Source organism: Mercurialis annua, linkage group LG7 (assembly GCF_937616625.2).
Source record: "Mercurialis annua linkage group LG7, ddMerAnnu1.2, whole genome shotgun sequence".
Classification (NCBI taxonomy): Eukaryota; Viridiplantae; Streptophyta; class Magnoliopsida; order Malpighiales; family Euphorbiaceae; genus Mercurialis; species Mercurialis annua.
In genome coordinates this window covers 46,042,940-46,067,656 of record NC_065576.1, presented here as the reverse complement: position 1 = coordinate 46,067,656, position 24,717 = coordinate 46,042,940, and the positions used below count along the sequence as shown (strand labels likewise).

Genomic DNA, 24,717 nt, shown 5'->3' with positions numbered 1-24,717 from the left:
AATTCTTCAATTACAAATTTTAATTTTCATAAATTTACTGCTGATTTTTAATAATTTGACAGTTTAATACACAAAAAGAATTAACAGTAAAATTATACTGATGTGGTAGTAGAACCTTTTTTATCCAACAAAAATAATTGGAGCAGAGAATAATATAAAACTTTACAATGACGCTTGCTGGTTGGGCAAGAAGCGGCGGAGATAATGGCACGATACTGGACACCGGCGAACTTGCCGTCACAGCAATAAACATTGTAATCATATTAGTATTAAATTTAATATTTTTAATATTTACTTACTATTTATAATAGGGCTAATTTACTATTATCCAATCCATTAACTGAGCAGAAGAATCAGAAAAAGCGGTCCCTACATGTTCCGAGGACTGTTCACTGACACGTGTCCTTGACTCTTCCACCGTAGGTCCACTTGCCCCACACCATTATGACCTGGCTTAACTGGCTAAAGCCCGTTGCCCTTCCGCCTCCCGTATTTTTCACCGAAATCAAATTTGTCTCGCACAACTTTTATTTTTCTCTATAAATAAAATCTCAGCTCTTTAATTTTTTTTCACATATCTAGGTTTTATATAACATACTATTTTCCCCTGTTTTCTCTTGTTGAAATAAAAAAAATCACAGAATCTGTGTCACCATGACTGATGTGCGAGAAGAAGAAGTGGTTTCTATTGATCTTCTGAAGAGAAAAATGGCGGAATTTTCTAAGGAACGAGACTGGGATCAATTTCATAGTCCAAGGAATCTCCTTTTGGCTTTGGTATGTTTTATTTATTTTGTCGATATTTTTATTTTTTTCTGATTTTTTTTGAGAAAATTAGTGAAGAAGGATGATCATCATTTTGTAGAACTATTATATTATTTGATGTAATTTTCTTTTATTTGAATTTTATGCAAGTTTTTTTTATTATAAAAGGGAGCGTTTGTGGGAGGATTGAATCCACGACCTAGCAATTTACTCGTCGAGTTTTTCATTATTTGATTGAGTAATACCACTAAAAACCAGCTGGAATTATTTGGATTAGTTTCACTGTGGTCCTTTTCTTGTTTTTTAATTTAATGGAGGATTTAAAATATCTAGTAGAGATTAGATGATATGAACACTTGACTAAAGTGATCGAGTCATTTTCTGATATTTTTTTCCTTTTTTTTTTGATTTAATTCCTTCATAATCAAGTTAGGGTTTTAATCTCCTGTTCATCAAAGGTGCAACAACTTTGATTTGTTGTGTAGTCAAAACTGACCAAACTGTTCAAAACATATCAAACTTTTTGTTTGTTTTACATCACACAAATTCTAAGCACCTACTTTTTCTATGTCTTTTTTTGTTTTTGCTTTTTGGTCACCTCCAAACCCCAAATAACTGTTTAATTTACACTCATTTATTTGAACTATGATCCATCCATGCTGTTTATAAACTTTAATTCATACCAGATCGTATTTAAATTTTTGTTTAATAATTTAATTAGTCCTGCGGTAATTCCTGCATTATTTCCGTTAATTTTAATGGCGTGACGTGTCAATTGATGTTCAGTATAACACCTAAAATCGCATATAGCGCTGCGTGATAATAGTTAAAATTTTAAACATTTGTATAGGATTTGATTTGGCACCATAAGAAATTAGAATTGAGAATTGGTTAGAAATAATAGCGGGAATAACAAATTATTGGATAAATATTTAGGAATAGTTACGGTACAAATTGAAGTTTAAGGACCTTTTTGGGAGAAAGGCGTCTAGCAATGACCCCTTAACTTCCAAAAATTGTTGAATTAGTATAAAAATTTAAAATATGTTGCAAATTAGCTCTCCAACTTTCAAAAATTGCCCTATATAAAGTGTATATATAGTTGACCTTCTAATATAGTAATCATAGCTCCGTTAGTAACTATCTATGATAGTTAAAATTACTCAAATAAACCAAAAATTATTTTTAGTTTTTTTTATGGATGAGTTAAAACTAAAAATTATTGTTAAATAATGAAACAGGTGGGTGAAGTTGGGGAACTATCAGAGATATTTCAATGGAAAGGAGAGGTACCAAAAGGGCTACCAGACTGGAAAGAAGAAGAGAAGGTTCATTTAGGAGAAGAATTATCAGATGTTCTGCTCTATCTTGTAAGGCTCTCTGATATTTGTGGTGTTGATTTAGGCCAAGCTGCTCTCAGAAAACTTCAACTCAATGCACTTAAGTACCCTGTTGGCATCTCCAATGGCTCCTCCAAAAAATACAACACTTACAATAATAACAATAATTCTACTGATCCAGCAACTATTTAACAACAAAGAGTCATTTAGCCCCTCAAATTTTGAACAAAATATCAAAAATATTCAGATTTGGGTGCTTTTAATCTTTTGTGTTAAGTTGTGGGGGTGAAAGGAATGTTTGTTGTGTTCTTGATCTATGTGGATAAGGACAAGTGAGTTAGGTATTTGTAGGGTTGTTTTGGTAGAACTGAGTACTAGTAGGAGTTCGTAGGGTGAAGACTGTTTGAGTGCATGGAGTGGGGCATTTATTCTTGTTGCAGATTTTAATTACTGTTTTAGCAGATGAATCGAATCCTTTCTGACAGATTTGGTAGTCTATATTTTATGATGTTTTTTTTAATTAATCAATTTACTTGTGATTTTGGCCTTTAGTTCTTTTCTATTATTCAGTTTTTATATGTTTTGGTTTACTCTTTAAATGTATGTTTTTGGATGTGAAACTAGAGTGTTAATTGTTTGATTCTTTGAGAGATTTTGGTTGTGGGATTGTAGAAATTGTGTATAAAGAACTAAACCGGGTGGTTCGGAGAGTTCGACCACAAATTAGAGGTCACTGTAAATTTTTTGGTTGAACTAGTTTGAATCAGAAGTTGAACCAGTTATAGTGTAAAATTTGTAATAATTCAGTGAGGTGATTGGTTTTTTCTTTTTTTGATAAATGTTTTAGTTGTGGGGATTGCAAAAGTTTCAAATGTTCATGGGTATTTTAAGAATCTATAGAGTTTGACTTTTGAAATTCCATATAACTATGAATCTATTTATTTATTTAAAAATAAAATATTACTATTATTTTCATAATGAGTGTAAGAAGTTAAAATATTTTTTTTGTGTTATTTACACTCATTATCCCCTTTTTCTGAGTAGAAGACTCATTATCCCCTTGAACGTATAAAAAATGGATTATTATGCAACACACTTGTTACGTCATGCTATTCATGTAATAAATTAATATTATGTTAGTCATATGAAATATTTAATAACAAATAAAATAAATAATAATTAAAAAAATTCTATTATAACTATTCAGTAATTTATTGTAAAAATGGTAATGGCCCAACCCAACAATTACATGTAATAAAAACTCATAAAAGAGTTTGCTAGTATGATGCAACCAAAGAAAGAAGAATGTCAATAATTAGAGGTTAAATGCCTCTTTTGTTGTTTAAATGTTGAAGGCATATCCATCAATTTAATCAAAAAGCACAATAATAATTTTCACTAATCCCAATGCCTTATCCTAAAAAGGACTAGAGATTTTGAAATGGAAAGCAGACATTCTATCAAAATATCACATATATAATTTTCATGGATTTTTTTTTATTTTATGGGTCGTAATTTATTTATTAATTTGCTAATTTTTCTTCTCGTTTAAATAAAAAAATTACTTTTTATTCTTTAAATATAAAAAATAAGTCATAGTATAAAATAAAAATAAAATTATCAAATATTGTCATAATTTTGTTATATAAACATCAAATATAGCGATGACTTCATAATAATTCATTTTACTAAAATTTAAAAGGATAATATAAAAGTATATTAGTAAATTAGCTACAATTAATATTCTTTTTAATTTTTGCTGTTTTTATCTGTTTATATAGGCAAATTTATTTATTTATAATTACTTATCTTTTTAAAATTTCAAAATAATTTTAGCCATTATTTTTCAAATTTACTTCTTTATAAGTCAATGATTCAATTTACAAAACGGAGTAATAATTAATAACCTAATTAATAGGATTATATTAGTTTTTATACTTGCAATTTAAGGTAGAAAAATGCATATTGGCACTTCATGTATTTCGGATCTCAAAAATGACTCTAACGTCTTAAAAAAATATCAAAAATGACCCTTCCGTCAATATTTCCGTTTAACACCGTACACATTTCTCTTTAACGCCGTCCATTTTTTGTGTTTTTGAAATTTTTTCACAACGTTAGGGTCATATTTGAGATCCGAAATACATGAGTTGCCAACAAGAGACACGAGATATAAATGAGAATCATTTTTGCACCTTTTCCCTATATACAATTTTGGCTAGATGGACAAGTAAAAAAACTGAAGGGAGTATTTTAATTTAAATCGTCAACTTTAAATATTAATATTATTTTTATCAATTTAAATTAGATTTAGAGTTTTTTTACAAATACCGGGACAAATGAAAATATTCACAAAGGTACTACTTGCATTTTTTAACATAAATACAGAAAAAAATTACAAAAATACAAATTTTTAGAAAATATTTATAAAATACGATTTTTATATAAATTTTCAAATTTTTCCAGTTTTGTATTTGTTTGGTATATAATACGTATATAATCTATATATTACACATATAAATCATAGATCTACACATACAAATTATAGATCTACACATATGGCGGCGGGGAGAGCAGCGGCGACTACATGAGGGAGGGAGGCGGCGAGTGCGGACAAGGGAGTGCGTACAGTAAGGGAGAGCGGCGGCGATGGCGTGAGGTGAGAGCGGCGGTGGCGGAAGAAGAATGGTGGTGTTGTGGTTTGAAGATGAAATTTGGTTATGATGTTATGGAAAACGAGAGAAAAATAAAATTAGAGTTTGGGTGGAAAAGATCAAGAAAAGGAGGGAAATTGCATTTTAGCTATAAAAGAGATAGAATTGGGATTCTGTAAAGTTCATTTTGAACTTGTGGGGGGTCATGTTCACGATTCACACCGTTCATTATAAAATGAACAGTGTAGATCATAAAAAATATAATTGCAATCAAATTAATTTACATTGTTCAGTTTACAATGAACGGTGCATATCATGAACAATGACCCATTCAAGTTCAAATGAATTTAAAGGAATTTCAATCCAAAAAGATAAGGTAATATTTTTGAAAATATGAAAAATATTTTTATAAAGAGAAAGATAATGTAGTATGTTTGTAAATATTTTATCTTATTATCGTAATAGAGTATAAATTTTCTTATATATATTTATTATATTTTTTTAATCATTATAAACAATTAATTTTTTTTGATAATTGGGGAGGGGGGAGCGTTTGTGGGGGGATTTGAACCCACGACCTTTGCATTTGCTGCCCAGCGCTTATAACATTTGAGCTACAGCTCGTTATTATATCAATTAATTCAATTTAAAAATTTATAATAAAATTTATTTTTAATTTTAGTGTACAATTTATATTTTAAAATATATGCTTAATGATATTGTAAAAAGATAATTATACTTTACTGATATTGTGAAAAAAAAATATTGTGTCTCATAATTATTTGTTGTTTGATGTGTGTTAATGTATTTGTTTAAGATTTATTTTTTGATCTATTTCTCTTCCCATTTTGACTAGATATCTGATTCATTAAGTGATTCAATCACGATAATCATTTTAAACCTGAGTGAAAACTTATGATATGACTTCATGTTAATTTTAGTATTGCTGTGATTAATATAATTAGATTTTGCTACATGTTAATTTGTTCACATGATAGATTAGTAATTAAGCCATTCTTTAATTGTTATGATGTTCGTCATTTATCCTAGCAACATCAATGTGTCATTCAGTTTTTGTCATGAAGGCATATGTTGATGGTTCTGATTTGTTAGAGTTTTAATAATAGGAATTCACTAAAAAAAAATTTAAATTTTAAATTAAGTAGAGAGATAACAATTATTTAAAGAATTGTGGAGAAGAGAGAAGAAACAATTGTTCTGTCTTTTTCTATCGCTTTCGTTCTGCTTTCTCTGTCGTTGTCGTTTTTCCTTCTCTTTCGTTGCAGTTCTGCTCATCATAGTTTAGTTGTTGCTGCCATTGATGTTATGTCTTCACCATCGTTAGTTGCCTCTGCCTCGGCTCAGTCTTTACCATCGTGGAGAAGAGAAGAAGAAACCGTCAATTTGGAGACCAAAATAAAAATAAATTAATTTGAAACCTAGGTATATGTTTGCAAGATATAAAAATGGTAGAGAATATAAAGACATGGACCAGATTGTATAAATATAATTGGGCCTAAAAACAGTATTATATATAAAAGCCCATTAATTAATTGCTTTTATTTTTTATTTCTTATTTTATTTCCCTACTGTTGAGAAACTAATTATAATTTATCAACTTTATTAATTCATGATTGTGATTGTTTTTTTATGAAAATAATTGTGAGTTTAAAAGCTCTATAATATGAGTATAGCTTGACAGTAAGCAAAGATAGCCACCACTAAATTGAGTTTGTTGTTTTATTATATTATAGTTTAAACTTTTTAAAAATAAGATTTAAACCAACTCAAATATTCAACATTTAAATTGATTTTCTTTAATGTTAAACTAAGAATAAATTTGATTGTATATATATATATATATATATATATATATATATATATATATATATATATATATATATATATATATATAGGATAGTTCAATTTAAGTAAACACATGCATTTTCTTTGCTTCAAAGTGATCTATAACTTTAAAAAATTTAATAATTCAAAGATTTTAAATATCAATGTTTATTAACATTATAGTACTCCGGGTTTTACAAGGGATTTAGATTCCTCCCTCTTCTTTATTAAGCAGACAAAGCAAATATATATATATATATATATATATATATATATATAATAATTTTTCTTGGTTGATCCACAAGCCACAATCAATTTAGACGCACCAAATTGGCTTGAACAAAAAAAAAAGAGGGGCCATAGTATTTAGGAGTGAGCGACTGAACCGAATCAATTTAATAAATTGAATTAATCAAATTATCTTGATCGTCATAATTCTTCCAATTATTGTTTTGGGCGGTTTAACAAAGAAATAAATCAAACAAATTACAAATGGGATATGAAATATAGTTTGTTATCCTTTATTTTGTTTTAATTAGAGCTATAAAGAAATTATAATTCATAGTTATGTAGCTTTAAAATTACTTTAAGATAAATAATTTATTCCATTAAAAAATTATTAAAATAAAATTCTTTGTTCATTTAGCAAATATTATTTTATAATCTTAATTAAATCAAAATTAAAGTCGACTGGTTTAGAATTAAACAATCTTTAAATTAAACAAAGCTGCTTTAACATTAAACTATAATCAACTTGGATTCTCCCTTTTGCCAAACGTAAGAAGAAAAGAAAAGACTATCTTAATCTCTTTAGACTGTTTTTTGTTCATCTAAATTATTATTGTCCAATAAATAATTATATAATTAAAGGAGGGAGTTAATAGAAAATCACTAATATCAGAATCCCGGTACAATCATGATGAATGTCCCATGGCATAATTGCATTCCATAATGATCAATACACCTCACCTACTATTTTTATTTTATTTAAATTCCAATAAATTGCAATTGATTATAAATATAATAAATATCTTTATTTATAACTTAAATAAACTGATGTGTTAAAGCCAAAATAGAAACTCAAAACCCCAATTACTATTTTTCTCCTTTGTGTTTTATATTTAAAGAGGGAAAACGTTTGTGCGAAAATTTAAACGCACGATCTGACAATTTGCTGCTCTTACGTTTATACTTGCAAACAACTAGTCAACTATCATTTATAGTTTTAGAGCGGGTGATTTTTGACGAATTGATCAAAAAGCAACCTCCTTCGCCTTTTATATACATATTTGTAGAGTTATTCGTCTAATTTTTATCAATTAAAGTTCTTAGTGATTTTATATTTATTTTTATAACTTGCTTGTTGAAGATTCTTAGTGATCGGGGTCTTTCGACTTCATGTGAAGGATTCATGGTGCGATCAATTTCTTTTGATATCCTTTATACTTACATGTTGAAAATTTGTAGTTTAATTAAGATTCTACAACTTATTCAAGAGGATAAAAATATATTTTGGATATATGAATAAATGTTATGCCTATTGAGAAGATGATTTTTTACAGTGGAGATATCACTCCATTGGATTAAGATAAAAAGAAGCTCATAATCGTCCTGATTGACATGTAAAATTTGTTGATTAGAATTTTCAATTTTGAAGTTCACTCTTTTCCGACTAAATTTTTTGATTGTACGTAACTGCTTGCCTGCCAACTGAACAATATTCATTGCTATGACTTTTTTTTTGCCGGAAAGATTATGAATCTTCATTAAAGATCGACTATAAAAGTCTCGTACCTAGCCACGAAATTTGGGCTAGGTTCAAAGGCGTTTTTATGAGATTTATGCTTTGATGTATGATGTATCTCTACTTGATTAATGTATTCATCTTATTCTTTGTAATTTCGTATTTATATGTTGGATCCATTTAAGAAGTTTGTATGTTAGTTTCATATATAAACTTTAAATTTTATGATAGAAATTGCGTGGATGTACTTTTATTGAATTTTTAATGAGTTATATATTTGGTAGAAGAAACTCAATAATATTTCACAACTTAAATACACCAATTATATCAACCCCATATGATTGCCCTACTTATTTCTTTTTTATTTATTACTTTATTATTATTTTTCGGCAAAAGGTACAAGAAAATTTCGTAGTTTACATAAAAATACAGATCGGTCTTTTTATTTTTTGGGATATAGTCAATCCTTTTTGTTTTCAAATTGAACGCATAACCTCTTTCGTCCAACATCATGACATATTTCTCATAATCATATAGAAAAAAGTTCAAAAATAATTTTAATGTTTAAAATATTTACCGAAAATTTGAAGGGGATAAGTGTCCTAAAAGTAAATTAAAAGAATTTATTTGTTCGATTTTAAAATAACGAGAGTTTAATTGTTCAATTTTTAAAAATATGAGGATTTAATTGTGCCCAAAAAAATAAAAACGCTGATATATATTTTTGAGAAAGAGTCGAGAGTTTTTTTTATACCTTCTGCCTTATTTTTATATATCACACTTTATGAAGTTTAGAAGAATCCCATCTCTTCTAATGATGACTAGCACAAGGCTAAAGTGAAAAAACAGAATTGAAAAATCGCTACTAAAAAGACAATATTAAATTGGTTACAAGCATCATGCCTTCAAAAGCATAATAATTGTTATAATTGCTACCATTATGACCATTGTCATTAACACCTCAATCTACCTTTAGCATGCATTATATATACCAAGAATGAAAATTTTCAAGACAATAAAACAAAGTACACTAAACTTCTAATATGCTCAAGAGAAGTTCTCTCTCTATACCTATCTTTTCAAATTCCACAATGTTAGTCGGGTGGTGCCGCCATCCACGGAGGCGGCTTCGGAGGCGGAGGGGAAGCACCATTCGGCTAGGTAATAAGCGGAGAGGATTCTGTTTAGGATCAAGGCCGGTGGTTCAATGGGGGGTGATGGCGACTCCTCTACGGATGATAAAGAAGATTATTATGGATTTGGTACCAAGTAATCAATTTATTGAGGCTTATTATTTATCCTTATTACCAATTTTACGTGCTCAAATATTTCCTATTTGTTGATTAATTGCTAATATTAACAAGTTGTTAATAACAACATTTTCTTCTTTGGTTGATCTTTTTCTTTTCTTCTTCTTCAATGTAAAATGAGGGTTCAATAATAACCCTTATGTTGGAAAGGCAGACTGTTGTTTCCTTCTTGTATAATAAATCAGTAAATGTGAATTTGAAAAGCTGCAAATATTAAAAGAGTTTTTTTTAAAAAATTTTAAAAAAAGAATATTACATTACAGAAGAGAGAGAAAAAATTTACACTTTACGGATAATTGATTATGAAAGTCATTATATTTTGTGTAGTTTTCATTTTGGTTACCATATTTTAATTTGTCTCATTTTAGTGACTAAACTATAAGTTTAGTTCAATAAAAATAATTTTGAGTTATTAAAAAATATATTGAAGCGATTCTTGATTGATTATGTGTTTATATGTATGATGTACTTTGCATAATTAATCAAAATTCGAATTTCATATACGTATAATTTGAACGATAATCACTAAAAAAATTCTTTTATTACTAAAATCATAGTTCATTATCCGAATTGAAATGAAATTAAATTACGATCACTAATTTAAAATGAGTGCAAAGTACGTTAATCTTATTACCAATTACCCCGAAATTTAGAATCTGAATCCTAACTGCAATATGAAGATGGATTTTTTTGTTTAATGAGAGGGAAATTGATTTTCATTGTGCGACTCGATCTCTAACTTTTTTTTACTTATTTTACACATTACAAAAATTAATATAATTTATTGGAATTTTGAATAGTTATAAGTTTAAGATAATATTAAATGTAAACAATATATAATTAGGAATCAAAAGTATTTTTTTTATCAACGCTCATTAAATTTTATTTTTTTATCTTTTGAAGTAAATAGAGGGAGCAAAATGATCCCTTTTCCAATGACAAAATTATAATAAATTCGAGGCTAAATCCATCCCGAAACTCATGTACTTTAACGTTTTTATTCAGAAAATTTCTACTTCGAAAAACTTATATTGCCAATCTTTTTACTTTTTATTTTTGTGTGTTTTTCAGTCCTTTTATTTATATTTTTTTTTTCTAGTCACAGAAAAGAGCATAAAAATTGAAAATTTGGCAAGTACAAATACCGAAAAGTTAATAATTTTAAGGGAGAGGCTTCTTGAATAAAAATGATAAAATATAGGAACCTCAGAATGAATTTTGACTAAACTCGATAAAAACTAAAAACCTTATCAAATACTTTCGAATTCATCATAGACAAACCAAAACCCCAAGAAAAACAATGGCACTCATGCTCTCATCTCAGGCCACCACTCTCCTTAACCGACCGCCGATCCGTCCCTCCATCTCTAGGTTTTCCAGCGGTATCTCTCTCCCACGCGCCACCGGTTCCGTTTCTTTCCCAATACAGCACCAGCAAAAAACCCTAAACCCTCTCTCTGTTTCCCCTTCCATCAAAACCCCTTCAATTAGGGTTTCTGCTTCACAAACTCCCTGTCTAACCCCACCCCAAACACAGCAACAATCCACCTTACTCACCGGGTCAACTCGGACAATCACAACAATCCTAGCCCTAGCTTTAACTCTATCACGCATATGCCTAAATTCAATCTCAATTCTACCCAAATTAGCCCTGCAAAACGCTAGCAGCCTTGCCCAATCAGTGGGTCCCCTGTTTTTCGCAGCGATGAACGACCGCCCGAGCGGGTACTTGAACACTCCATTGACTGTTGTAGCTGCTGGTTTAGCTAAGTGGCTTGATATATACAGTGGGGTTTTGATGGTTAGGGTTTTGCTGAGTTGGTTTCCTAATATTCCGTGGGATCGACAGCCTTTATCGGCTATTAGGGATCTTTGTGATCCTTATTTGAACTTGTTTAGGAACATAATTCCTCCAATTTTCGATACTCTTGATGTTAGTCCGCTTCTTGCATTCGCGGTTTTGGGTACTCTTGGGTCTATTCTTCATAGCAGTGGTGGTGTTTACTGAAGTGGAAAGTAAGCATTTTTATTTAGCAAGCAATATTTTTGATGTTTATGTTTTTATTAGCTTATGTTATTTTTCGATTTTGCGGGTTTTATTAGTTGTAATAGTGGACTAGATCAATTTGGCTCAGATATATATATGTTTTTGAACAGATTATACTGCTTGATGATCTAATAATTATTCTTTTTTAAACTCTTTGCTAATTTGGAGTTTTGTATGCGGGTGAGATTTGGAATGCTTATATTGTTACTGAGATGACAAAGTAGAAGTCATTTTGTGAAACATATGTTAGTGATTTGGTTTTTGGTATATTTAATCAGTGATTAGTGTAACCAACTAACCTAGTATATTAGGTTCAAAATATGTTTATTCAATTCCTTGTGAGATTATACAATTCTGTGATACCAACTGATGAATGTAGCCAGCTAAACTGGCATATAAAGTTTGCAACTTTGAATTATGATCAAATTCTGCGTAAGTTTGTTTGAATTCTCTAATTTCTACAATGACTTTAGATCGTCGATGAATGTCTCCAAACCAAACTTGCATATCAGGTTCAAATTCTTTATCCAAAATCATGTGTATTTTAAAATGCAACCTAAGTGTATTCTATGGAGTTTGATCATTACTACATGACATTCGAGAAACTAGCTTCATAAAAATTGTGTCTGTTTTTTTACCTATGAATTTTGATGAATATGCACTCGTAATGTCGGTTGTGGTAAAGGAAGTACCTGTTTGGTCAATTGTAAGTAGGTTCTAAATGGGGTTGTCTAATGAGAAATAAATGATATATCAGATATGAAGTTGCAGACTTTTATTGTGCCTGAGCCTAACAAAATAAAGCTTCACGACCCCAAGCATACCTTAATTTTGTTGGACTGCATATTCTTTCCTAGAAGACTTTGTGTTGAAGTATTCTATGATAATTTAGAAAAGTGTAGTTTTAATTAAGTTCCAGTCTTTTCCATGTCTTCGATAAGATTCTTTAGTATAGATTTTGTTATACAAAGTGGAGAAAAAGGGAAAAGATTTGCATAGAGTATTTGATATTTAATTCTAAGAGATGCTAATACCTGTTAGGAGATAATTTTTCAACGGAAGGAGATAAGAGTAAATTGGGAATTTCATTCTTGCTACCTTGCATTCATGATATGTTGAAAATGTACCAAAGTCTTGGTGGTTTGTATAAGGCAGCAAGGTGTATGGATAATTATTTTTTTGCTACTATATATGCAAGAAATACCATTGATATTATCACCTTAGCATCAAAATGATTAAACCTGATACAACTTTGACATTCAATTTTCATAGAACTAAATTACTCTTAAGCATTGCGATAATGTGTATTAATACGATGGCACCAACGGTTAAGCAATTCCGGCGCCTTACTGCCTGTAATAGGATTACTGATTGCAATATCAACTGCCAAAGCAGCAAGAGAGTATCAAACAATCTAGAAAGACTGGAATGAGTGATGACATAATTTTAAGTGTAGCTACAACTAGTTGCAATGCCGTCAAAACATAATGATGTTTTTTCTACACTACACAAAAATTACATACTAGATTTGGTGCTTGTCAACATGTTAAGACAGCCGCACAAACAAAAACGGATCAGATGCGCAATTTGAAGTGACCCCTGAAAACATATATAGGTTTATCCCGGCATTAGTTGAACTATTTACATAGTATCCCATGCTTACCTACTTTTTGCTGAAGTATGAAAGAAGTGTTGGCTGTTTGTCGCCGCCACCATTAAGGTTCGCCTTCTTCTTAACCGGACTCTGTTTCAGTTTTATATTTTCATCTGTATTCACCTCCACGTCCGCCATCACCTCTTCATGGTGCCGCTTTATTTGGGAAGTTGTATCATCCTCGTGAGGAATTGTAGACACATTGGATTTGACATCATGATCAGGGATTTGGCACTTTGTTTCATCCTCACAAGGAACTGTAGGAACATTGGAGACCAATTGGGTGGAGGATGGAATCGCAAACTTTTCCTCGTTCTCATTTTCTTCTTTCACACTTTGTGGGAGATCCATCTTGACAGATTTATCAGATGTACTTTCCTGTGGGTTTGATTCTTGTTCTCTTTTAACATCCTTCCTTGAGAAAAACTTTGAGATAGTATTTTTATCCTCCGTCTTCAGAGGTATCTATAAAATATTTACTCAAACTAATTATATCAAAAAATCAACCAATTAGGCAATTCGTAAAGAAATGTCAAATTTGTGATGTAAATTCTGAGAGAATATTTTAAATATAAGAAAAATGCTAATCGACAGCACCTCTTTTATGCATTCTGGTCCGCCAAAAGATGTTTTGCCCATTGCAGGTGTCACTGGGTACCAGACCTTAAAATTAAAATTCAAGTTAAAATACATCCGACACTTGGGATATTTATAAATCTTCATTTTCCTATACATTTGGCTCTGGACTTTATTTCTCAATAAAATGGTACTCAAACAAGAAATATGAAACCTATTAATTCTGGAAATAACTTACCAAATCTGAATTCTCATAAGGTTTCAGCACGACATTGAAACTAGAAGAGGAAGAACCATTTAGCCATGTATCAATTGCTCCCTTGTCGCCTAAAATGATAGGCATCCTGTCTGCATTAACATAAGACTAAAAATCAGTCAACAGTTTCTATTCGTTAGCAAAACATAAGCTGAAAGGTCTAAAATATTATGAAATACAAACAAAATTCCTTCCATTTCCTCTGTTTAAATAAAATATGAAGTGAATGAAGCTACAAGATGAAACATTTATAAAAAAGTTTCACTTCTCCAATCTTGTAAAATCGCATTCAAGTAGAATTAAAGGAGGCAGCTATTATCATCATTTGTCTTCAAAATGTAGCAATCCGAGTATTGGACATGTAGCAGGACAGAAGCCATGCCTTTCTTTCTTTCTTTCCTTATCATATAAAACTAACCATTGCATAGATGAGACCTTCATTTTGAAATCTACTACTCCCTTTTGGATACAATTTTACTTTTTGAATGTCTCACATAATAGAAAAAAACATATTTATATTTGGTTGTTAGCTAATGTTTGATTAGGTAACAAAATATCAACAATTCCTTTACCATCTTACATAATTATAATCACATGATAAAAATATTTACCTTAATTTGTTGACATGCATGAGAGTAATGTGATTGCTTTGATTATTGTGGATTATACTCCATCATAGTGCATAGTGGAGTAAATCTCCTCTTTAGAGAACGAGTATTTTAGGAAAAATAAATTAACTAAATATGCCTACTTTTATTACTTAGACATAAAGTACACTGCTCCTATTTAAAAATAGATAAAATACTAGGTTTACGCATACAAAGAGATCAAGAGTCGAGACATTAAGTTCCCTTTCTAACATCAAGTGCTTCACTTTTTCAAAACCTAGTAGAAAATGGATGAACCATGGAAGAAAAATTTTCTCACCATGCAGCCACTGTAATGCTGAAGATGAGGAAGTTGTAAGTATAGTGAAGGTGTAGAGTATCTCACCTGTAATAAAAAATACACTAACATGATCTTGCAAAGCAAAATACCGAATAGACCTGAATGTATAACAGAAACCAACTTCACAAGTAGATTTTCCTTCAAATTCATTTGTTTAGGTACAGAATTAAACAACTAAACAAGGTAAAGTATTATTCAAAAAAAAAACAAGGTAAAGTAAAATTATGAAAAGGTTTAAGGGAAATATATTGTTTGATTTAAATAGTATACCACTAAAAAAATTATATGGAAATTTTGTTTTTTTTTTCCTACTTTGTGTTATTAACTATTAGATGAACATTATTCTGTTTAGAAGTCGTGTTGTGTCCATCCCGAACATCTGCAACGAAGTGGACAAGAATAATGTTTTTTTTTTGATAATTGACAAATATAATGTTTACTTTGTAAAAAAAAAAACAAATTATAAAAGACACCTTACCACTAATATAATAATCTAAATTGGCCATGTTAGTTTGTAAATTCTTCAAACCAAAATCAAACAAAAACAATTTAGATTTGGTTTAATTATTTTTTGTTTAAACAGAGTTTGAATCATCAGCAAAATATAGTTTTGCTAAAATTATATATTACATAATATTCTATTTATGGCACAAAAATGCAAAATTTTAAAACTATTTTATTCACCATAAAAATAGCATATAAATTGAAAAAAATAATGGCCAAGTTATTAGGGGTGAGCATTTGGTCAGTTTGGTCGAAACCAAACCAACACCCCCTTAACCGAATTAAATGTTCGCCCGAATAGCCTTAACCGAACTGACCGAATAAGATTTTTTACCCGAAAACCGAACCGACCGAATAAGATAGGAAAAAAATTTCAAAACCGAACTGACCAAATAGATCGGTTAATTCGGTCGGTTCGGTTAAAACCGGCAAATTACGAGGAAAAATTAAAAAAAAAAATTAAAAAAGTTCAAAATTTTGATTAATTCAGTCGGTTCGGTTAATTTGGATTATTTAAAATTCAAACCAAACCGATAACCGAATAACTGAATAACCGAAACACCGAAATTTTTAATATAAAAACTGAATTAACCATTTTAGCAAAACCGAACCGACCGAAATTCATCGGTTCGGTCGGTTAATTCGGTTGGACGTTTTTTTTTCTCACCCCTAGGCTAACATATGGAAAATAATATAAATTTTTATATGAAAATGACAATATTTCATTTAAAGGGGCACTAATTTGTCCAATATATATACAGAGATTTAGTTAGGCTCGTTTCAATTTAAAATATTATGAACCGCAAAATCAAACTAATAATTTTTTATTAATTTTTCAAATCAAAACCAAATAATTAATTAATTAATGCATGGATTTTATTTAATATGGTTTAAATTGATTGGCTTGAATTTTTTGTACTTAAAAAAATTGAAACTAATAACACAACAGGATTTATATACTGTCATAGCATAATCCATGCCATCTAAAAAACATATAAAACAAACCATTCACCTTCAGAATTCTGCCAGGAATCGTATAGAGCAGCAAATACTAGAGGCCTACCATCCTTGAAATGAATGTAGTAAGGCTGTTTTTTTGACCCATCTTTTTTCCACTCATAGAACCTGAAGAATAAAATGATATATGAAGCCCGCATCAAAATACTCTCATGGAAGAAATGACAACATTCATTTAAGTAGTAAAAATATACTCTGAGCTGAAAGGCAGAAATTTGATGACATGATAGCTTGATGTTGTATCATTTAGTAAAAAAACATCTATATAAGAAGACACAAACATTTCTAATCTTCAAAAACATTTATAGCAAAAGAACTGTACGATGTTTGCAGCAATTTTCCTCTTAACTAAGTAACAAAGATCCATCTAGAATGATTTCAGAACTTAAATGTCATATTTAACTAAGAACTAAGGAGCGGAAAAACAAGAAGTTCAAAAATAGAAGTATGATACAAGTCTACCAGACATACCCTTCTACTGCTACAAGACACTGGTTTTTGGGAAGTAGTCGACGGAAAGAAGCCTTTTCGCCAACTGACTCGGATCTAGCATTGAACTGAAAATTGCAACATGTTAGATTTTAGGGAATTCTTGCCACACAAACATTTGGTGCACATGCAATTATCCAACAATAAAAGCAACTTTAACAGTAAGCACTATCCACATTAACATGATTGCTAATCTAAACCCTTCACAACCCAAATAAAAAACATTGATGTAATAAAGCATGCCACAAAATAACATATAACTAAAATGGAATCTTAGATAAAAGAAATTAGTGAAGGAGTTGCCAAGCTAGCATGGCATTAAAAGGAAGCATCGTACCAATTTCTTTAGAATCATGATCCAATAATTTAAATCAACTAAAAGTTATGGGAAATGTTTACTGAAGAGTAAGAACGCTGGTGAGCTTATACAACCGCATCTACATTAAATAGAAGCATATAGATAATCTGCATAGCATAGCACCAAATTATAAACTTATCAGCATTTCTCAATCTTCAGTTTTGCAATTGTAAGTGTGTGGTGTGGGAAATTCAATACTTAAAAAAAAACTTGTTCGCAAATTTCGCAATCTAATAAGATTGTTTCCTTAAATACACCTCCCAGAAAGTTAAAAAAAAAGACATTTTCAATAGAAAATCAACAAGCAAAATCAACTTTACTAAAACAAACTTAATTAATAATCGTATCGTATCAATGATCAAACATTACCATCTTATAGAAATCCGGTTTCTCAGATTTCTTAGTGAAACTAGGAATTAAACCCCACGCCATACACTGAATACAATAACCGTCTCCATTACCACTGTTAGATCCACCATCTCCTCCTGTATGGCTATAAACAACCGGCAAATTCGACCCCGGCGAAACATTATAATACGGCCGGTATCTACAGCACAGCTATTTAATAAACAAATCATCTCACAGTTCCTAAAACGAACACCATAAGTTGATTGTTAAGAAATAGATAGTGTACAAAATATTACCGGTCCATGTTGACGGATCGGGCAGGACCGCCGGTCTGGTGGCAAGCCCGAGGGATGTCATCGGCTCTGAGAGTACAGCGAGCTCTACCGCACATAGTTTTTCCGTTTGTTCGTCACCCACCGTTGAATTCACTGCCTCACGGTTGCGGTTACCCTAGCGCGCGCTCTCGTTTTGTCAACTGATAAAGGGCGGGAAGAAAAAGTGCGATTAATTTTTTTAATTTCGATCCTGCCGCTGTCTTGGTCTGGGATATAAAAACTCGTTGGTGAACCGTTGGATTTGAAGGCATTTTTCGAGATTGTCTTTGCGGTGTCCTATTTCTCACCGTTGGATTGAAGCATTTGTCGAGATTGTGGCTATCCTCACTTTTTTTTATCAAAATAATGAGGAATTAGATTTAATTTATCAATGTCTTAATGAACTTCTTTTTAATTTGCAACAAAAATTAATGTCACAAATATTTATAAATAATGCTCTTGGTCAAAATTCCAAAAAAAATCCTTAGCCAAACTAATTGTAGTAATTTCTTAGTAAGTATTATATAATAAAAATATGAAATACAAACGAATTGTCGTTTAAATGTTACTTACATTCGACAATATTCTTAAGATTGTATAATCAAATTTTATGATAAAAAAAGATGAAAATAAAAAATAACAAAATACTTTATTAAGACATTGGCTGATTTAAAATTATAAATTTCAATAAAATTAACTAAGAAAATAAAAGTATAAGTAAAACTAATTAATTTTATATATTATTTGATTAAATGTGAATCAAATCATTTTTATAAAATTAATTTAAATAGAAATAATAGGAATTAATGAATTTTTATATAGTTTTTTATAATTAAATATAAATAATAAATAGATAATATTATTATTTTCCAAAATTAATTGAGCTAAATCACCACTAAATTAATTGATTTAGCCTCAAAATGTTCGTTAAATAAAATTAAAATTTAAGGGCTAGAATTTAATCAGTAAAATTAAATAAAATGATAGTTTAATAATTCCAAAAATCAATTACCCTATTAATGAAGTATATGTTTTAATTTTTAAAATCGAACAACGCGTCCCCTAAACTTGTAACACATGGTCATCTAATCCAATTTATACGTTTTTGAACAACCAACCCCAAAACTCTTTATTTTGGGTCAAATAGCCTCATAGTTATATTTTTAAAACACGTAAAATACAAATCAGAGGTGAGAGATGTAAAAAATAATTAGATACTTCCCTAATTATTGCGATATAATTATTCTAAATGTATTTTTTAAAATAAAAATATAAATTATCGGGGTATTTGACCCAAAAATGAAGAGTTTTGAAATTGATTGTTCAAAAAAGTATAAATTGGGTTAGATGAACTCGTGTCACAAGTTTAGGGGGCGCGTTGACCTTTTGTTCTTTTAAAATCTGTGAAGTCGGATACTTGACTTTAAGAAAAGTTCAATCACTAAAATATCAAGATTAGAAAAGTTTGAGTATCATAATGCATCATTTATATGTTCCAATTCCGTCCAAATTGAAAAACAGCAGTGAAGCAAATTAAGGCACTGAGCCACTTTCGTTGTTCCGAGCTCTGCATTCGACACTCCCACTTAACATGTTTACACGCATAAAACAACTCCAGACCTTAAGCCGCGCTTCTACCAACCAGTTCCGCTTCGTGAGAACCGACGCCGGTCCAAATGGGCGGCGGTCTAATAGGTCTCAAACATTTGCCGCTAAAAAACCAGTCGAGAAATCGGAGTGGTGGGTAGTAGACGGAGAGATGCACGAGATTGGAGATCACGTGCCTCCGCGCGAGCGTTTTGTTATCCCAAGAGATAACGTCCCCAACAGACGCCGCAAGCAGCTCAGAGAGCAGTTCATGCGCCGAACTCGCCTCCTTCTCAAGGATTCGGTTCGTTTTTTAGTTTAATTCGAAATTGTGTAGTTGTGAATTTTTTTATATATATATATTAATTTAAACATTAAGGTTTCTACTTTAAAAATAAAATTTCATGTCTGGAACACCAATCATGTTTATGAAACAGAAAATGTTGATCGAATGAAGTGTTTGTGCTACTTAGGTAGAATTTCTTGAAACAATATTGTTTTGTTTGATAATTTATTTTAATTTTACTCATTTATTCAAATTAGAGCAGCGGAATCGATTTGACGGAAATTTTAATTGAGTTTATGTTCTGAAGGAGCATGAGCCTTGGTGCAAAAGATATATGGAACTATATCAGGAACTGAGGGAGAATTGGGAAAGGCTGTATTGGGACGAGGGATTCTCTAAAAAGATTGCTCAGGATCATGCAAACTATGAGTCTGCTGAGGACGATGATCAAGATTTTAACCCTCATAGGTTTGTTTGCACAAGTTTCTTTTCACATTTTATGTACTTGTATAAGTGTCCCGATATTGTTTCATACTTGTTCTTATGTCTCATAAGTCGTATCTTTCACGCTTTACTGTTAGATTATACATGTAATGACGGGCTGCGTTTTAACTGATTATAGCTATGATGCCACAAGAACATATAACTTTAGCTTTTGAACATTGTCTACTGTGCTCTTTTTGTTTTTCAATTGTTTGATATTAGAGTCGATAACTGCCTAGATGATAGCCTGTAAATGGTGTTATTAACCAACTACTCCGAAAGTCCTAAACTGGGATGGCCAGAAATTCTTTGAGCAATGCCAACTGCTTAATCTGGCTCAACCAAAATGGGATATGACCGTTTTTTATGGGATGTGATTTTGTCAATATATTGTTTACATTCTGTTCTGCATCGTGATGTCTAACAAAATATATATATCCATTAGCAAAACTGGTGCATGAGTTAGTATCCAAAACGGAAAACAGTTAATTTCACACAATGTGACGATTATTTCTAATTCTATCATGCATTTTTTGGGGGGCAACTGATAAAGCATGAAACTTTTTCAGAGTAACCCTTAATTCATCTTTTATATAATGAACATGTGAAATTATGGGTTGCCAAGTGCTGCTGCTCTCACCAAATGCCTTTTGAAAGTCTCTGCTGGAGTGTAGCTTTCTCTATTGATCATCTTAGGTTTTCAAGAATTACTAGCTATATAACTTATATTAAGGATGAAAGAGTCCTATAGAAGAAACTGCCCACTTTTTTTGCAATTTCTATGAGGCTTGTAAATTCATTCATGCATAACTAACAAGGTCATGTGTTATGGTTTTTTAATGGTAGAGCCGTCATCATTAAGATTTTTTTTAAATATGCAGGAGCAGGAGACCCGAGCAAATGCAGATGAAGGTACGAATTCAAACTAAACTTGTTTTTTGATGAATTTATGTTGGCATTTAAGGCAGTCAAATACATTTATACAGTCAATTTATTTTATCCGACACAGCTGGCCCAACTAGATTGAGATTGATGTTGAATCGCTCTATTTCTTTTCTTTTCTCTAGATGATGAAATTAATTGAATATCAGTGTGGGATGTATATGATCGTATCTTCTCTTGGCAGTTGACTTTTGATCACTATTTGTTTTGATTGTTAATTAGTCATTCTAGGATCATTCATGCATCCAAAAGTTTGCCAGTGTAATTGGGATACTTGGATAAATGCTTAAGAAATGCTGTTTCTTTTCTCAATGTATATCGATAGTGAATGATTTGTAGTTCTAGAGAGCGTACCTTGGTAAAATTATTTTTATTTTCGATCTTTTATATATTGAGAATGTGAACCCTTATGTTTAACTTATATAAGTCTGATATTCCATGTTATGGATTGGATTTTGAATGCAGGATCAAGGTTTTGGGAGAAAAAGGCAAGATGATACATGGGAAAAGGTCAACCAAATTAGGGACAAATTTGAATTTGATAGAGAGAAGAGAATGCAGGAGAAAGGTAGGCTAATTGTGAATACATTTTCTTTATTTTTATCTATCAAGTTTCCTTGGGCTAAATTGATGGAAAATTATAAGTCGCTACAACAATCAACAGCCTTATTAGAATTGAGTCAATTGACTTGATATATTTATGCATTTTATGTCAGTTAGGCTATCCATGTGTTTCCGTAAGATTAGGTCATTCTTTCAAAGTTCCATTAAAACATGGAAGGATTGAATCAATTGAATTGACATCTTTATGCTATTTTTTGTCAGTTAGGCTATCCAAGTGTGTCCTTAAGCTTAGGTCATTTTTTCAAAGTTCCATTAAAACATGGGAGGATACTACTTCTGCTTTGTATTAAAAAATTAGGATTTCAATTTACAGAAAACCCTGAACAATGAGGGATTTCAATGCGGAGTACAATTATAAATGTTCTCACAGTTCATCATGTGTTAATGCAACCCTTACGATGCCGACTCACACTTGGAAATATCATTTTTCAGAAGCGTACTTGAATGGATCGAAATGAGAAATGATTTGATAGATTTCGTAGGTATCAAGAAATATCAGTAAATTCTTGAAACACATGCACTAAGTTTGAGTAGCAGTACCTAAGCAGTTCATTTAAGAGTAATGCAAACTTCAACGTCAAACAAATCCGTTATACTGTTACTACTTGGTTCATTAATTTGTAAGAACCAAAATTCTTTCATCGAGCATTGTGGATAACATGATTCAGAAATTCAGAAAATGGAAGCTATGTTTTTTCTTCAGGTATTAGTTTAGAGGTAAGGACATCATGTTCAAACTTGAGAGTCCCCCTCCTTCAAGTTTGTAATCACAAAAAAATTATGCATCTTCAAACAAATTTATTATACTATTACTACCTGGCTAAGTGCTTTGTAAGAGTCAAAGTTCTTTTATTGAGGATTATAGACTGGTCATATGATACAAGATTATGTCAAGTGCAGTAGATATTGCAATTGCGACTTTGTTGTCGTCATTTTTCAAATTTTCTTATACACGAAGAGAGCTTAAAGTTAAACACATAGATGTAACCGAGTATGCATTTATTATTTTGACCAAATCTCACATGAAGGCAGATTTCACATATGAAAGTTGAACATCTATAGCTGATTATGCGCATATATTTGCGACCAAACTCTTCAATGGCTTCATATATTTTGTGGGTTTGTGATTGCAGCATTTGCACCAATGAACAGAGGAATGCCTATGGAATTACCTGATCGGAATATGCGGAACCGGCCATTTGATACCCAAAGATACTTCACGGAAGAAAGGGACTCCGGGGAGGACTGAAATACTATTTTTAAAAGGCGTCGCCCTTCAACTTTAAGGCCAAATTCCCTAGGATCTGGGGAAGAATTACAATGAAAATCTGCTAGAAGAAGAGCCTTAGTTGTTTGTATTTGGCTCTTAATAATTGTAGCTGTCTACTGACTGAACATTGCCTCTCTAACCAGCAAGCAATGAAGTTCCTGATGATGCAACTAATTATTTAACCTAGCTGTAGTCAGTTCAGTGATTTTGGTCAGTCGGTTGGCTTGATTGTAAAAAAAAGGAAAATGCTTTTAGATGTATGAATTTTTTGGCTTCTTTTTGTAAGATCATTACTTTTACAATCTTCATTTTTTATTTTGTTGCTTGCCAAATCAAACTTGAAGTAATGACTATATACATATGTGTTTATGTATGAAGATTATAAAACAAAAGGTGCAATGATTTCATTTCATTCTTCATGGCTAATAATCACCAATGGCCCCTGACTTTTAGGGCTACGGGCGCTAAACTCCCTAATGTTTAAAAACGGGCGCTATACCCTCTGATTTTTGTGTCGGCGCTCACAAAACCCCTGAGGATAAAAATACCCCTGGCGCCGTCTTTTCTAGTCAACTGACATTCTTAAAAAAAAATTGACGGCGCCACATCATCTGACATGTGTTCTGCCATAAAGACGGCTGTCAGTTTTTTTTTAAGAATGACATTTGACTGAAAAAGACGGTGACAGGGGTACTTTGGTCATATTTGGGGTTTCGGGGGTTTTGTGAGCGTCGACACAAAGATCAGGGGGTTTAGCACCCGTTTTTAAATATCAGAGAGTTTAGCGTCCGTAGCTTTAAAAGACAAGGTCATGGGTGATTATTAGCCATTCTTCATTAACACCAAAGATCAAAAATATACAAATTGATGATTGTGGACAAATAAATCAGAGTTTGGTAAAACTGAATCATTTTACTTTTACCCCTTTATTTGTAAACTTATGGGCGCTTTAATTTCTCAATAGATAATTTTATAGAAGCGTGAGTTTATTTGTTCGAAATCACCAATTTTAACACTTTAGTTTCTTTTGTCAAGTTCTAGAGATGAAATGAACCTCATTAAGTTAGTTTGCATGTCTGATTTGTGATTGCTCTCAACCAATTTTTTAGTAAATATTATTTTATTCACTTATCACCATCAGATAAATTATAATCACTTTTATTTAATGTAAAATTGGCAAAGTAATTTAAAGATAAAATAATGTAGAAAAAGTCTGATTTATATTGTTTTGTCATATGTTATTTTCAATTTGCGTTTTCTTTTTTTGGCTAATCCCTAGAAAAAACCTCCATCTTTTAGCCCCTTTTCGTTTGCACTCTGACGTTGTAAAATCTCCAATTTTATCAAAATCCGCAC

The 24,717-nt window shown here is 31.0% G+C and overlaps 5 protein-coding genes across 7 annotated transcripts; 4 read left to right on the top strand and 1 right to left on the bottom strand.

The window, feature by feature from the left end:
• Positions 1–563: 563 nt before the first annotated feature.
• LOC126657732 (uncharacterized) lies at positions 564–2,589 on the top strand. The gene is made up of 2 exons (XM_050352480.2): positions 564–777; positions 2,007–2,589. Exons 1-2 carry the CDS (start codon positions 655–657, stop codon positions 2,295–2,297), a joined length of 414 nt encoding a protein of 137 aa, XP_050208437.1. The 5' UTR covers positions 564–654; the 3' UTR covers positions 2,298–2,589.
• Positions 2,590–9,379: 6,790 nt separating this feature from the next.
• LOC126657525 (uncharacterized) lies at positions 9,380–9,807 on the top strand. Its single transcript, XM_050352230.2, has one exon. The coding sequence runs from the start codon at positions 9,392–9,394 to the stop codon at positions 9,689–9,691; it is 300 nt and encodes a 99-aa protein (XP_050208187.1). The 5' UTR covers positions 9,380–9,391; the 3' UTR covers positions 9,692–9,807.
• Positions 9,808–10,910: 1,103 nt separating this feature from the next.
• Positions 10,911–11,855, top strand: LOC126657761 (ylmG homolog protein 1-1, chloroplastic). The gene has a single exon (XM_050352527.2). The coding sequence runs from the start codon at positions 10,959–10,961 to the stop codon at positions 11,664–11,666; it is 708 nt and encodes a 235-aa protein (XP_050208484.1). The 5' UTR covers positions 10,911–10,958; the 3' UTR covers positions 11,667–11,855.
• Positions 11,856–13,146: 1,291 nt separating this feature from the next.
• LOC126654434 (uncharacterized) lies at positions 13,147–18,387 on the bottom strand. Of its 3 annotated transcripts, XM_050348286.2 has the most exons (8): positions 18,152–18,386; positions 17,877–18,054; positions 17,132–17,217; positions 16,656–16,768; positions 15,119–15,184; positions 14,174–14,283; positions 13,957–14,022; positions 13,147–13,824 (listed from the first exon to the last, which is right to left on the bottom strand). In XM_050348286.2, exons 1-8 carry the CDS (start codon positions 18,244–18,246, stop codon positions 13,369–13,371), a joined length of 1,170 nt encoding a protein of 389 aa, XP_050204243.1. In that variant the 5' UTR covers positions 18,247–18,386; the 3' UTR covers positions 13,147–13,368. The 3 variants fall into 3 exon arrangements, with proteins under 3 accessions (XP_050204243.1, XP_050204244.1, XP_050204245.1); XM_050348287.2 differs by lacking the exon at positions 13,957–14,022 and having other exon boundaries at positions 18,152–18,387; XM_050348288.2 differs by lacking the exon at positions 15,119–15,184 and having other exon boundaries at positions 18,152–18,387.
• Positions 18,388–19,630: 1,243 nt separating this feature from the next.
• On the top strand, positions 19,631–23,679 carry LOC126657776 (uncharacterized). The gene is made up of 5 exons (XM_050352548.2): positions 19,631–20,060; positions 20,350–20,510; positions 21,407–21,437; positions 21,933–22,035; positions 23,225–23,679. The coding sequence occupies exons 1-5, from the start codon at positions 19,761–19,763 to the stop codon at positions 23,338–23,340; spliced, it is 711 nt and encodes a 236-aa protein (XP_050208505.1). The 5' UTR covers positions 19,631–19,760; the 3' UTR covers positions 23,341–23,679.
• The last annotated feature ends 1,038 nt before the right edge of the window (positions 23,680–24,717 follow it).